We start from the raw sequence: 14892 nt of genomic DNA, 5'->3' as shown, positions 1-14892 counted from the left end.
AAACATTCATGCAATGTCACTGCAAATGACCTGGGTCCAAGGCAAGCCCATTTCCACAATGGAGAGTCCTCCCTCTAAGCAACATTGGGTAGGCTGACAAAGAAATTGCCATGCGTCATTCCTACTTGGCAATGGCTCTCAGCAATGAAGGTTGACTTAATTTGTTGATAGAGGGTGAAAGTTGGTAACAACACATCTTTGCATTTTTGTATCTTCCTCCATGGCTACTGTGAGCATCTTGAGTCCTGAAGTACACTGTGAGCTCAGAAGTGATGTGAACTGCAACATTCTTGAAGCTTCCAAATCTTAATCTGACACCTCTTGATAAAGCAAAGGCAGGGAGCCTTCTATTAAATGCTATCTTAGCTGTTAAGTACTATATAAACATAAACTCTACTCCCAAGCATTGATTGAAACTGTTTGTACTGTGATCCCTTTTCTAAGCACAAACTTCCTGAGAGAAAGGAGAGACACTACCAATTGCTGCCATGACCCCAGGGCAGTTTACCCAATGTCCTGACAAAAGAGGCCAAGTAACCTCATTCTTACCCATTTGTCACTATGCACAAGTTTTTTTGTTTGGCTGGTTTTGTTTTTTGGGGTACTGGGTATTGAACACAGGAGAATTTTGCTACTGAACTACAACCCCAACATTTTTTATTTTTTATTATGGGATAGGTCTCCCTTAAGTTGCTTACAGCCTTGCTAAGTCACTGAGGCTGGCCTCAAACTTGGGATCCTCTTGTTTCAGCCTTCAGAGTTATATGACAGGTGGGTACCAACAAGCCTAGCAAGGGGTTTATTTTGTTGTGTTGTGGTGCTTGGGATTGAAGGGACTGTGCTAGATAAGAGTTCTCTACCACTCAGTTATATCCCCCCAGCTCTAAGGTACATTAATCTCAGATCAAGTATTGGTCTGATTATGGTTATAATCCCAAGAAATCATGCAGTTTTAATACACTGAGTTCCTGTAAGATGCCAGAACAAGTGGGAAATCATTGTAAAGCAGAGTAATGGTTCATCATTTAAACGAGAGAAAAATCAGGAAGAAGAAAATATGGACTGGGTTGTAGCTCAGTGTAGAGCACTTGCCTAGTATGCATAAGGCATTGGTTTGATCCCCAACACAGTTTGAAAATTTAAAAAGAAGAAAGAAATGAAACTCCTTTCTAAACTCATCAAATTGGTGGCTATTTTAACAGCTTTAATTGACAATGTTCACAGTTCTCAATTTTCTGGTTTGAGGAATACATTGTCAAGGTGAAGAAGGGGTTTCAGGTTTTTCCTCTACTAGCCCCATGAACTTCAGTCCTTCAATAGGCATCTCTATTAGCTTTTCATTACTATAATAAAAATACCTGAGGAAGGCTTACTTTATAAAGAAGTTTATTTATTTTGTAAGGGACTGGCGAACCACGGAGGAAGAGACCACCAAGAGACTGACTCATGCAACCGCAAAAGGGGGTTTATTGAAGATCCAGCGCGCTGGGGCTCCGTGCTCACTCAAGAAGGGAGAGCGGCCCAGAGCCCCGAGCAGGGGTTAAGCGGTGCTTAAGTACACTTTTTGGGGAGGGCGGGGGCTTTGCATACATCAGAGCAAATCATCATGAGGCGCAGGAAAATCAAACAACAACTCTCAAACATGATTAGTACATTCACTGGCGGGAACAGGTCGGGCGGGGGTGATAGGTCAGTCCTAAAGCGGGGTACACATTCAAACTGATTGGTTTAGGCCCCGAAGTGCGTACCTGCTGAGTTGCTTGGGGTCCGGGTTGTTAAGCAACTAGGTAGTCAAGCGGGGGGAATCCGACACACATGTAATGGGCAGTTCCAGGAATTGTCTTAACTGCCACAGGAATTTCAGACTTTGAGTGTAGCTTAGAAACTTTACAATACCTGGTCCTTTACATTTTAACTCAGGCTTTGCAGCTTAGAAGCAGCTTTACAATGCCTGGTCCTTTACATTGTAACTTCAGTTTCTTTTATCCTTTTAATTTGGAGGATAAAAGTCCCAATAGCATGGTATGTGGTCTTGCAGGGGCTTCTCTTGGTTGCATCATGTCATGGTGAAGTACATGTGTGCGTGCTCTTTCTCCCACTCCTTAGGGGTTCCACCCTAATGCCCTAATTTAATCTAATAACTTCCCAAGGGCCCCACCTCTAAACACCACAGTCAGATTAAGTTTTCCCCCTTTTAATTCCACTAACAAGCCTTTAGAGGATTAAACTACATGGATTTGGGAGAACAAACTGTATTCAAACTATAGTATCTTGCATGGTTGTGCATGCCTGAATTCGAGTGGGTGGGAGGCTGAGGCAGGGAGGATCACAGGTTTAAAGCCAGCCTCAGCAACTTAGAGGGTCTATAAGTAACTTATTGAAATCCTTTTTCAAAATAAAAAATAAAAAGGGCTGGGGATGTGGCTCAGTGGTTGAGTGCCCTTAAATTCAATCCCTCCTACCAAAAACAAAACAAAACAAAAAACCCCAAACCACAGCAATCTTCTCCTTTACTGATTCTGAATATACTGCTAGGAGCACTTGGTGAGTTGAAGTTCACTCCCCTGGTTGAAAAACTTCTTGGCAAATTAAAGAAGGAAGAAGCATTGCTGGTCTTCCAGCTTGATAATGATGTAAGCCTTCCCACACCACTCCTGGTCATGGCAGCAGTGTGACATTCTGACATTATCATTGTTACCAACTCTAATCCTATATTGCCTAAGTGACCTAATTGAATTTCTACACACCACCCCGCCCCCAACCCTGATTATCTTTGAGGATGGGATGCCTGAAGGCCAGAAGTTCCTTTTCAGGTGAGCCAGCTGAAACTTGGATGGATCTAAAATGACTGCCAGAGTGATTGCCAGACAACATCTAACTTCATTTTCATCCCATCTCCATGCTAAATGACACCCCATGACAGTTGACAGTTGCCACAAGGAAGAACCATAAAAAGAGGAGACACCAGAATTGAGAGAAAACCTCCACCCAAAGAATATATGAATAGTCTTTCCCTTTATTTACCTATACTTCCCCCCTCATTTCTTTACATGTAACTATAATTTACCAATCCTCCAGGATTGAGAATGATTTACAAGTCCATTTTCCCACCCCTACTATTCTTGGCCAGGAAGAAAAGTCTCCTTAGCTGCTCAATCAGCGCTGAATCTTGTTATTGGGTCCACAATTCCGAAAAGGAAGCAGTACCCAATTTGTTGTAAAAATCTGCTAATAGCAACCATTGACCTTTTTTTTTTTTTTTTCACTTTGTCGTATTTCTAGTTCTTGTCTGTTCTTTTGAAACACAGCTAGGTTAAGTGCACGCCTTCAAAACCCAAAGGTCAAATTCCAAGCAGGGTAGTTATAATCACCAAAGAGGTGGTGACATTTGAGTAGTTGGAGGGGGTGGAGAAAGGCATTGCAGGCAGAGGGAACAGCCGGGATACTATTATAAATAACTGTGATAATATCCTGTGACACACAGTAACCATGAACACGTGTTGGTGCCACAGCTATGGTAATTCTTCCAAGAGCTCTTGATTCTGGAGAACTTTTAGGATCAGTGGAGACTTTCTTGGCCTTAAAGTAGGATAAAGAAGCTGCTGTATTTCGTGTTCAGCTTTGCGGGGCGGATGTCGCCAAAAGGTTGAGCTCTGTTGACTAAAGGGCTCCGGCAAGAGTGTGGGCGCAATCCCTATCCCTGGGCGGACCCTAACCTTCTTGACAAAGTGTCCAATCAGTATAAAAGTACAAATTCCATAAGAAATCAGAATAGAAGTCTGATTTCCTCCCTCACTGAAGACACTACGAAGATTAAACCTCCCTGCCTAGCGCAGCCCTGCTGGCTCGGGGTGTGTCCAGCCGACTTTCGCCCCGCCTCTCGGAGGCACCTACTCTACGATTGGCCAAGCGTCAGGACGGGTCGAGACGCGATTGGTGGACACCACTGCCACGTCCAGGCGCGCCACGTGTACATAAGGACCGGCCGGAAGTACCCGGATAGAGGCGACGCGGCAGGGCTGGGCAGCGGTGGTGGCGGCGATGGAGCGGGAAGGGGAACAGCTGTCCGCGCGGCCGGCCCTGGAGACTGAGGGGCTGCGCTTCCTGCACGTCACAGGTGAGTTGCCGCGGGCTGTGGTGAAGTGGGGCGCGAGTATCACCTCTTCGGCGCGCCGCCATGTTCGGTGGGTGGTACCCCGCTCTGAGCTCAGGGCCGGGGCCCAGAGGCCTGACTCGCAGTCGGGCGTTAACCTCGCATGCAGGCCCTGGGCTGCGGCCTGGATCTCGCGCAGATGCCTTCTCTAGAGCCGCCCATCTTTGGGTGGCGCCCGCGGGTCTTGTTTGCTGTAGTAGTCCTGTACTTCGGTCCTTTCTGTCACTCGACCCTTAACGTTTCTTTCTAGACGTCCCCTTCCCCCACCTTCGCCCGTACACACACCCCGTGCTGTCACAGCTTTATGTGTGATTTTGTATTTCTGAAAGACCTTTGCCATCTCGGGTCGGATTAAGCTCCCCCTCAGCCTTCAGAACCCACTGCTGTGCCCTCCACCGGCCATACTCCCTAGATGGTTGAGCCGTCTCCCTTAATTGTTGCGCTTCTCGCTCTTTTTGGAAGAGGGTGTTTTTTCAGCTAAACCGAGAAGGTTTTTAGGGCAGGAGCCAATTTGTCTTTATTGAGATTTATGGAAGTGTCATTTTTAGTGTCTTATTTTTTCTTTTCAGTGGGCTCCCTGCTGGCCACCTATGGCTGGTACATCCTATTCAGCTGCATCCTTCTCTACGTGGTCTTTCAGAAGCTCTCCGCCAGACTAAGAGCCTTGAGGCAGAGACAGCTGGACCAAGCTGAGGCGGCTGTGGGTTAGTGTCTGATATAACCGAAAGGAAGACAGTGGCTTGACACCTGCTTTTTGTACTATTACTTAAAAGTCCGTTTTTAAGAGTAACAATACATATGCTTCTTTATGTATGGGATGGGGTACTTTGCCTCTAAAGTTGATTTTGGTGTATATTTAATTCTGTTTTTGATTCAGAGATTATTTTTTAGTGTCAATTTTCAAACTGTCTTAAACTTTGACAGTAGAAATGAAGATAATCTGGAAATTTTATTTATTTATTTATTTATTTTTTGCAAGAGGGTAGTGGTGACACTGGGGGATTGAAACCAGGGTCTCAAACATGCTAGATAAGCACTCTATCTACTTCTTTTTTTTACTTGTAGTTGGACACAATACCTTTATTTTATTTATTTTTTTATATGTGATGCCTAGGATTGAACCCAGGGCCTCCCATGTGCTTAGGTGAGCGCTCCATCACCGAGCCACAACCCTAATCCAACACACTATCTACTTCTAAGCTACATCCCAGCCCTGTTTCAGAGATTTTAATGAGATTGGAAAATTCAACCTGTCTGCCTGATGGTGTATAGTGTGCTCAGTGCATATCTTATTAAATGATTTATTAATTTTAGGAAGGATTAAAATGAAAACAGTTTATTGGTACATATGGAACTGTCCACTGAGTTTTATCACAAGAACCTTTGTGAGTGATCACAAACAGCCTTAGCTTTTCATAGATAATTCATCATGATTTTTCACTAAATTCTCAGATCTGATTTTTAATTGCATTAGTTGTATAAAAAAATTCCATCTCAATGTAATCTTTTCTTTTCTTATTTATTTTTCCTTTTGTTTTCAGTGGACACAACATCTTTGTTTGTATGTGGTGCTGAGGATCGAACCCAGGCCGCACGCATGCCAGGCGAGCGTGCTACCGCTTGAGCCACATCCCCAGCCCTCAAAGTAATCTTTTCACTGGTTAAAGGCTACACTGGCATGTAGTCTTAGCTACTCAGGAGACTGAGGCAGAGGGTTGCTTGAGCCCAAGTGTTTGGGTCCAGCTTTGGCAACATGTCAACACCCCAGCTCCAGAGCAAACACATATCTTCATGCATCTGAATCACTACAGTACTGAGTTAGGGTGGAAAGCTTTATTTTACAAATTAGATAAAAACATAAACTGGCACTTGTTAATATTCTTAAGGCTAGTTGGGAGGATTTTTCTTTTCTGTAGAAATGAGAATAAAATTTCTATGAATCTTTACCTTTTTCTGATATAGATGTGGGCTAATTAAGTGATTGGTAAAGATTCAGGAAACTGGCTGTGCTTGGTGTCTCACACCTGGAAATCCCAGTGACTTTGGGAGACTAAGGCAAAAAGATTGCAGGTTTGAGGCTAGTGCCAACAACTTAACAAAACCCTAATTTAAAAAAATAGAAAGAACTGAGGATGTGGCCCAGGGTAAAGTACCTATGGGTTCAGTGCCTAGTACCAAAAATAAGGGGGGGAGGGAAGATTCAGAAAACTTTCTTTAACTTTTGGATTTCTGGTCAACCTAAAGATAGGGTGTGAGTGAGGTATTCAATTTATATAGTGAAATCTCACTGTGAATCTCACACTACTCATATTTCATTCACAGGCCCACTGTATACGAGACTTCCTGAATTAATATTATCGTAGGGAATACAGGTATCTGCATTTATTTTTTGAAAGAGCCAAGTGAGACCCTAACTCAAAACAAACACAAAGCAGTACTGAGATTGAGGTAGAAAGCTATTTTAGGAAACAAAGCTTACTGTGTTGCCCAGGCTGGTTTTGAACTGAACTTAAGGGATCCTCCCACCTCAAATCTCCCAAGTGCAGAGATTTGTTTCTGATAATGTGGACATTTAGGGCTGAAGAACTATGGCTAAGGCATTGTCACCTGTTACCTTAAGCAGTCAGATATATGTGCAGAAGTGGGTAGGATTACTCACATAAGAATTTTTTTATTGTGTTGAGCTGGTGATATAGCTCAGTTGGTAGAGTGCTTGCCTGGCATTCACAAGGCCCTGGGTTCTGATCCCCAGCACCACCAAAAACAAAAAAAATTGTTGTTGTTGTCTAACATTGTACATCTATACTTACAGACACTGAGAAGTTTCTATTTTATATTGTATAAGATGCCTTATCTCACATTTTTTTCCTGATATTTTAGAACCTGATGTTGTTGTTAAACGACAAGAGGCTTTAGCGGCTGCTCGTTTAAGAATGCAAGAAGAATTGAATGCACAAGTTGAAAAGCATAAGGAAAAACTAAGACAGGTATAAACTGGTTTTATTTAGTAAGGTTTTTTTTTATTATTATTTGCTGTTCTGGGTCTGGAGCTTGTTAAGTGAGTGCTGTACCTCTGAGCTGAATCTAATCTGAATGGTTTTACTTTGAAAATGTAGTCTTAAAAAATGGTGTGAAACTTAGTGGGTAAGAGTGACTGTATGATATGTTCTTATTTGTAAATTATTAGAACAGGGTCCTATCCTGTGAAATTCAACAGATGTTTTAAGGCTTACCATGTAAATATTGGTGATATGAAAAAATAATTCTGTTGTTAGGGAAGGATAAATGTGGATGTATTATTGTAATACAAAGTACAGCCCTTAAGAGGGACAGACTGGAGGCAAGATGTGTGTATAAGGACCTGTGCCTGTTGGGAGTAGTAGGAGCAGAAGGGCTTCCACTTAGCTTTGTGTTGCTCAGCACGCATTTTCATTCTGTTAATAATACTCACGTGTCTAGGTCTTGAGTCACAGACACACAGAAGACACTTTTAGCTTTGTTTTAAGCTGTGTTGCACATGAGGTAGCATGAGGGAAGGGCACTCTTCAGTGAATTGAAGGAGAATGAGGGGAAGGCAGCTGAGGGGCCCAGCCAACAGTGGTACTAATAAGAGATGGAAAACAGGGGCAGGGGCTGGGGCTGGGGCTCAGCGGTGGAGCACATGCCTCGCACGTGTGAGGCGCTGAGCTTGTTCCTCAGCATCACATAAAAATAAATAAATAAAATAAAGATATTATGTCCAACTACTACTAAAAAAAAAAAAAATTGAGAGAGAGATGGAAAACAGGAGATGGAGTTTTGAAAGGTTTTTTTTTTTTTTTTTGGTACCAGAGATTAAACTCAGGGGTGCTTTACCACTAAGCTATATCCCCATCCCTTTTTTTTTTTTTTTTTTTTTTTTTGGAAGAGGGTCTCATTAAATTTCTAAGGCTGGCTTTGAACTTGTGATCCTCCTGTCTCAGCTTTCTGACTGCTGGAATTTCTGGCTTGTGCCACCACACTTATGTTTTAAAAGATTTTTAGGCATGGGATTTGGTTGAAAGAGAAGGTGGAAGGTGAGGTCGGGAGGAAGAACTGAGGATTGCCTTCAGCAGTCAGGTGGAATGAAGTGGTATGATCACCCACCAGCTTTGTCCTCATCTGTGCCACTAAAATGACCTTTGTCATCTAATTTTAGTCCAGAAGTTTCTGGGCCTCCTTATCCCCCCAAAATGATGCCTCTGCCAGCAACTTTTAAGGTTGTATTATTGGTCTCGCTTGCATCTATCCCTTGTTCCAGAGACAGGTGTCTTTCTGCAGTCACTGACAGCTGTTCTTATTTCTGCATGGTCATCTCCTTGTGGTTTGTCTGCCTCGCTTGACTGGGACCACCTCCATACACTCCCCTTCTTGATCACCCTGTCCCAACAGCCTTTTGTGTGTGTTCTGTGTGTGTGGTGCTGGGGATTGAACCCAGGGCCTTGTGCATGTGAGGCAAGCACTCTACCAACTGAGCTATATCCCCAGCCCTCCAACAGCCTTTTCTTTTCATTTTTTTCCCCTGTATTGGGAATTGAACCCAGGGCCTTGCTCATGTTAGGCAAGTACTCTATACTGAACTATATTCCCAGCCTTATATTGAGACAGGGTCTCACTAAGTTTCTTAGGCTGGCATTGAACACTCTACCCTTCTAACTCAGTCTCCTGATAAGATGCAATTATAGACAATCCCCTCTGTGCCCAGCTCCAACAGCCTTTTTTAGTGTCCATGACAGTTGATCTTCTCTTTAGTTGTCAACCTAAAATGTACATTATTTACTTAACTTTTTTAATTAGAAAAGTTGTGGGGCTGGGTTTTATCCTCAGCACCACATAAAAATAAACAAATAAAACAACAACAATAACAAAAAAAGTTGAAATGTAAAAATCTATACCATGGAAACTAAATTTTTATATTTCCCCACTCCCTCACTTTGCACTGCACAAGCATACCATACAATGTTAAGTTTCTGGGACTTTTTTTCCAGAAATATTTGATCTATATATAAACACATGTATGGGCTGGAATTGTGGCTCAGTGGTAGAGCGCTTGCTTAGAACAGGCAGAACCCAGGTTCGATCCTCAGCACCACATAAAAATAAAGGCATTGTGTTGTGTCCATCTATACCTAAAAAATAAATATTGAAAAATAAACACATGTATTTTTTATTTTTTTGGCACTGGGGATTAAACTCAAGGGCACTCAACCACTGAGCCACATCCCCAGCCCTATTTTATATTTTATTTAGAGACAAGATCTTACTGAGTTGCTTAGCAGATCATTTTTGCTGAGGCTGGCTTTGAACTTGTGATCCTCCTGTGTCAGCCTCCTGAGCTATTGGGATTACAGGCATATGCCACCGCACTCTGCAATAGGCTCCTTTTTATAGAAATGGAAGCATGTCATTTTGAGCACTCCCTCCCCCACAGTTTATAACCATTAATCCTGTGTTTTTGTGTGTATTATCCTGAGAATGGAATTTGGGGCTCTGCATATACTAGGCAAGTACCCTATCACTGAGCTATACCCCCATCCCAAACCATTAATTATTATTGTTTTGTTTCTAAGAGCTGTACAATAAGTCGTATTTCTTCTGTGCATCAGAATTCAATGATTTCAAGATCTTAGTTTGTGTATTGTAACAGTTTTATCATTCAGTTTGCTAATATAACTGAAAAATCTTTTTTTTCCCTTTGGAATCAAGGATTGAACCTAAGGGCGCTTGACTACTGATTCACATCTCCAGGCCATTTATCTATCTATCTTTTTATTTAAATTTTGAGATAGGGTCTTACTGGGTTGCTTACACCCTTGCCAAATTGCTGAGTCTGGCTTTGAAGCTTCGCTTTTCCTGCCTAAGTCTTCTGAGCTGCTAGTATTACAGGCATGCACCACCATACATGGCTGAAAAATCTTTTAAAAGACAACTTTAGAATTGTAATGAAAGCCTCCTAAAATTGCAAGAGGGACAAAAAGTCTGTCCGTGTTCAAGTTTCTAAATTCTATGGCATATGTAATTCTGATTGGATCTGTCCCTCATGGTTACTATGAGATTTCTTGTGTATAGTGTCAAAATTTGTCTGCTATGGTTTCATTTAGATGTTCTCAATTACTCACTGAAGTATTAAAGAACTTTCACGTTTAGAGGTGATTGGTTTCTTGACCTTTTTTACTTGATGACAGTGGAAGTATGATGTAATAGATGTTCGAGTGTAGCAGTGATAAATCTTATGTAGCAGGATAAATTCTATGGAGAAACTTGCTGGTGCCCGTTTTTTAAGATATCTGTTCACAAATCCTTGTGACATCAGTTACGTAGAACCAGAATGAATTACAGTTCTGTCTGGATTCCATTGGAAATGAGAAATTTTAAGTACTGTTGGTATACATGTCAGTTGTAGTTCTTGGTTGCTGGAAGAGATGGTATTTGTTAAGGAATAGAGAACAGAGGCAAAGGTCTTTCCTATGATCCTCACAGCCTCAGGCAGAGGGTTTTAGTGACTTCCCTGGGCTGCACAGCCAGGTGATGACAAAAGGAGGCTTGCTTGCCACCTTTTCCAAGTCAAAGTAGTTCCACATGCTAAAAATGTCCTATTAAGTGCAAGTTTCAGAAGACCTCAGTCATTGCTCTTTTTTAATAGTGTAAAAAGCAACCAGGCATAGTGACATATACTTATAATTTCAACAGATCAGGATGTTGAGGAAGGAGGATCACAAGTTCAAAGCCAGCCTCAGCAACTTAATGAGGCCATAAGCAACTTAGCAAGACCATGTCTCAAAGTTAAAAAGGACTGGAGATATGGCTCAGTGGTTGAGTGCTCCTGGGTTCAATCCCTGCTACCAAAAAAAAAAAAGTACAGAAAAGCAAGAGTTAAATTCACACAACTAGATCACAACAGCTTTTTTAATTGAAGAAAATAATGGGTACCGTTTTTGTTTTGAAAAACATTTAAGTTAATAATTATGAAAATAAGCATTTTCCTTGAAAGGGTGGTACTTATGAGTACCCTCTTATGTGATTCTCTTTCTCAGCTTGAAGAAGAGAAAAGGAGACAGAAGATTGAAATGTGGGACAACATGCAGGAAGGCAAGAGTTACAAAAGAAATGCGAGAAACCCTCAGGTAACTATAGATTGGCCTGCCATTTTCTAATAGATAGATTTGTTAAGTAGAATGTTAAATTTTTTTCTTTGTGATTCTGGGGATTGAACCCAAGGTCTTATACATGCTAGCCAAGCACTCTACCATTGAGCTACAGCCCCAGCCCCAAGTAGAAGGTTTTAAATAATTCTTAAGCCTGTGTGTGTTCAAATAGGAGGAAGAGAGTCCTGGGCCTTCTACTTCATCTGTCATCCCAAAACGGAAATCTGACAAAAAGCCTTTGCGGGGAGGTGGTAAGCACCAATGTCAAACATTTATTTTTCAACACTTACAGGATGTACTAAACCTTTTAAAAGTAGATTCTATTTCTTTTGTCTCAATGTCCATAAATTGACACTAATTTCTAAGCTTAGTGTTATGAGGATTAAATAAAGGAAACAGAAAATGCCACATAGGTACTAAGTAATTAGAATTATGCTTGGGATCAGTATTCTCACTTGATCCCACTGCAGCTCTATAAGAGGTAAGCAGGATGGGGAACATTCTGCCCACCTGGCAAATGACTGTCAAGGGATTAAAACATAGTGGTTAAGTCTTGGTAGTCAGGTTTTCCTTATTTCTCATAAGTAACTTTTTCTAAAAAAAATGTGAACAGATGTCTGTTCAGAGCTTTTTTTCTGTGTGAGGAAAACTGGGACACTCTAGGTAGTACCATAGCAGTCTGTCTTATTGTATCTTAGAGAAACTTCAGATATACTTAGGAAAATGGAATTCATACCGAAATGGAAATCAATAGTCTTCTGTGATTCTGACTAGGAGTTCCCAGTTAATTCTGAGCAAGAATAAAGATAAGATATGAGAACACCATGTAGGCACCAGTTCTAGGTTAAAGACATCCATGGGGGAAGAAGGGCACAACAGGGGCCTGCTTGGCATTTTGAGGACCAGGGAGGAGACAAGGATGTGGACTCTAGGCAGCATGGCAACAAACTTGGCAAAAGGCTGCACTCTAATCCCCTCTGTGTCAGGAACTGAGTGCAGCTGAGTAGAAAATGCTATTTTATAACTTTTCATTGCTGGAAGCCTTAAAAAAAAAAATATTATATATATATATATGTGTGTGTGTGTGTGTGTGTGTGTGTATGTGTGTGTGTGTATGTGTGTATATATATATATGTGTGTGTATATGTATATATTTGTTATAGATGGGCATGATACCCTTTATTTGTTTCTTTTTTTTTTTTTATGTGATACTGAGAATCAAACTCAGTGCCTCATATGTGCTAGGCAAGTGCTCTACCACTGAGCCACATCTCCAGAGCTCATAGTGGTGATATGTAGGGAAAGAATAGGAATTGTAGAAAATGTAATACATGACATGCTTGTGTACATGGCCCATTTTGGTATCTAGCATTCCTGAATCTAGGGCCTTTGCCCAGCGTGGTTTTATAAAGAAGGAAATAGGCACGGGGATTTATTGCCCAAAGATTCCACAGTAAGTAAGGAACAAAAAAACCAGCTCATTCATTGTTTGGTTAGCTTTGGGACCTCAGCACTCAACCCAAGTCATCAGTTGATTGCTGACTTAGGAAGCTAGTCGGGGAGGGAAAGAGGGAGAAATGATGTAGGCAACCCAGTTCTGACTCATAGGCGTTCCATTATAGAACTTCTGCCAAGTTCCAACTGGCAAATTTCATTATGTATTTATCTATCTATCTATTTGTGGTACTAGGAATTGAACCCAGGAGTGCCACCAAAAAGCTATATTCTCAGACCTTATTTTTATTTTGAATTTGAAGCAGGGCCTCACTAAGTTGCTGAGGCTGGCCTCAAACTTGCAGTCCACCTTCCTGAACCTCCCAAGTGTCTAAGATGAGAGGCTCATTCCACCATTCTGGCTTAAATTTATTGTCTTTTATTCATTTATTTTTTTTTATTTTTAATGTGCTGAGGATTTGAATCCAGTGCCTCACACGTGCTAGACAAGTGCTACCACTGAGCTACAACCCCAGTCTTTTAAATTTATTTTCTATAGCTTGAACTACTCTTGAATATATACTTTTTATTAAGCACTGCAGTTGAAGCCTTTGTACAATTCATATACTCAAAGTCAGGCTATCCTAAAGGATGGGGTTGGTTGTTGTGGCTTTTTTTTTTTTTTTTTTTTTTGGCTTATATGTTTTGGGGAGTTAGGATAAAGACTGAATGCTTCTTTTTTCTTTGCAAAAAGTCAATTCAAATTGCAATCACAATGTAGAACATTTTTTTAATATGGTAGTTACAAGTTTTTGTTTTTGTTTGGTACTGGGGATTAAACTCAGGGGTACTCAACCACTGAGCCACATCCCCAGACTTACTTTGTATTTTATTTAGAGACAGGTTCTCACTGAGTTGCTTAGTGCCTTGTCATTGCTGGAGGCTGGCTTTGAATTCTCAATCCTTCTGAATCAGCCTCCAGAGCCGCTGGGATTATAGGCATGTTCCACTGCGCCCAGCTTGGTTAAAAGTTTTTTGAAAATATCCATGAGAATACAATTTATACCTTTGCGCATTTGAGGCTTCCATTTGTATTTTTGATATAAAGTATTCCCAGATTTTCAGCCATCTAGTGTTCTGCTTCTGTTCTCTCATTCCAGGTTATAATCCTTTGACTGGAGAAGGAGGTGGAACCTGTTCCTGGAGACCTGGACGCAGAGGCCCATCATCTGGTGGATGAAACTAAGATTCTTGTTAGTGTCACTTTTGACATTAGCAAGATAATCCCTTAGCCCTTGATTCGATTGCCTTACGCACACTTTTCACAGTGACTAGCCCAGGGGAGGTGTGGTTATTTCTTAACTATACTTGCATGTTTAAGGGTTTTAGTCAGCATGGGATGTAGACATTGCCAGTAGGTAACGCTCCACTGAAAGTCAGTCATTGCAATTGTTGATTTCATGATTCATTACTAGCTGGTAGATAGAAGGCCTCTAGCTAAATAGCAATCTTGGTAAAAGAGGCTCAGCAATGATCTTTTATGTTGGAAGTCCTTCCTAATTAAGGACAGTCTCTGTGACAGGTTGCGTTGAATGATGTCTTCCTTATAAATGGTGAGCCCACCAGTGAGGATTACTGATGCAGATGGTTGATGGGGTTTGTTTCTGTATATTTATTTTTATGTACAGAACTTTGTAAAAAATGAAATTGTAAATATTTAAAACAAAGAATGACATTTTTAGCATATTTATTAAATTTAAGGAAATTTCTTTATGCGCTTGAATTTGTCCATTATACATTAAGCAGCTTTTTAACATTCAGACTCCAAATGTTTGTACTTAACTTCTTCACTTACTATTTCTTACCAGAAATGAGAATCACAAATGGTAGACAGCTACAGCAATTTTGAAAGTTGGCAGATTCTATTGGGCTCATCTCCAATATCAGGATCTTGTAGTTTAGTTACTGAATTAATAGGATGAAGAAACATCTTGATTCAAGATAACTTGTAGGCTGACCAGGTTCCTAAGAGCCCTATGAGTCATTCCCAATTTGCCATGATTTATTGATTATGTTCTTTTTTTAATTTTTAAAAAAAATTTTTTATTGTTTTAATTGCAGATGGAAAAGTACCTCCATTTC

The 14892-nt window shown here is 40.9% G+C and overlaps 1 protein-coding gene across 1 annotated transcript; it reads left to right on the top strand.

Annotated features, from left to right (window-relative positions):
• The first annotated feature begins 3993 nt into the window (after positions 1 to 3993).
• Selenos (selenoprotein S) lies at positions 3994 to 14524 on the top strand. Its single transcript, XM_076848856.1, has 6 exons — positions 3994 to 4117; positions 4723 to 4857; positions 7034 to 7140; positions 11206 to 11295; positions 11489 to 11567; positions 13911 to 14524. The coding sequence occupies exons 1-6, from the start codon at positions 4042 to 4044 to the stop codon at positions 13988 to 13990; spliced, it is 567 nt and encodes a 188-aa protein (XP_076704971.1). The 5' UTR covers positions 3994 to 4041; the 3' UTR covers positions 13991 to 14524.
• The last annotated feature ends 368 nt before the right edge of the window (positions 14525 to 14892 follow it).

Source organism: Callospermophilus lateralis, chromosome 3 (assembly GCF_048772815.1).
Source record: "Callospermophilus lateralis isolate mCalLat2 chromosome 3, mCalLat2.hap1, whole genome shotgun sequence".
Taxonomy (NCBI): Eukaryota; Metazoa; Chordata; class Mammalia; order Rodentia; family Sciuridae; genus Callospermophilus; species Callospermophilus lateralis.
This window is presented reverse-complemented; position numbering and strand designations above follow the sequence as displayed.

Bases quoted from the DNA above. Each gene is read 5' to 3' on its own strand.
- Selenos (XM_076848856.1), top strand. From the start codon at position 4,042: ATGGAGCGGGAAGGGGAACAGCTGTCCGCGCGGCCGGCCCTGGAGACT. The intron at 4,858-7,033 runs GTTAGTGTCTGA...CTGATATTTTAG, and splicing joins CCAAGCTGAGGCGGCTGTGG to AACCTGATGTTGTTGTTAAA. The intron at 11,296-11,488 runs GTAACTATAGAT...GTGTTCAAATAG, and splicing joins GAAATGCGAGAAACCCTCAG to GAGGAAGAGAGTCCTGGGCC.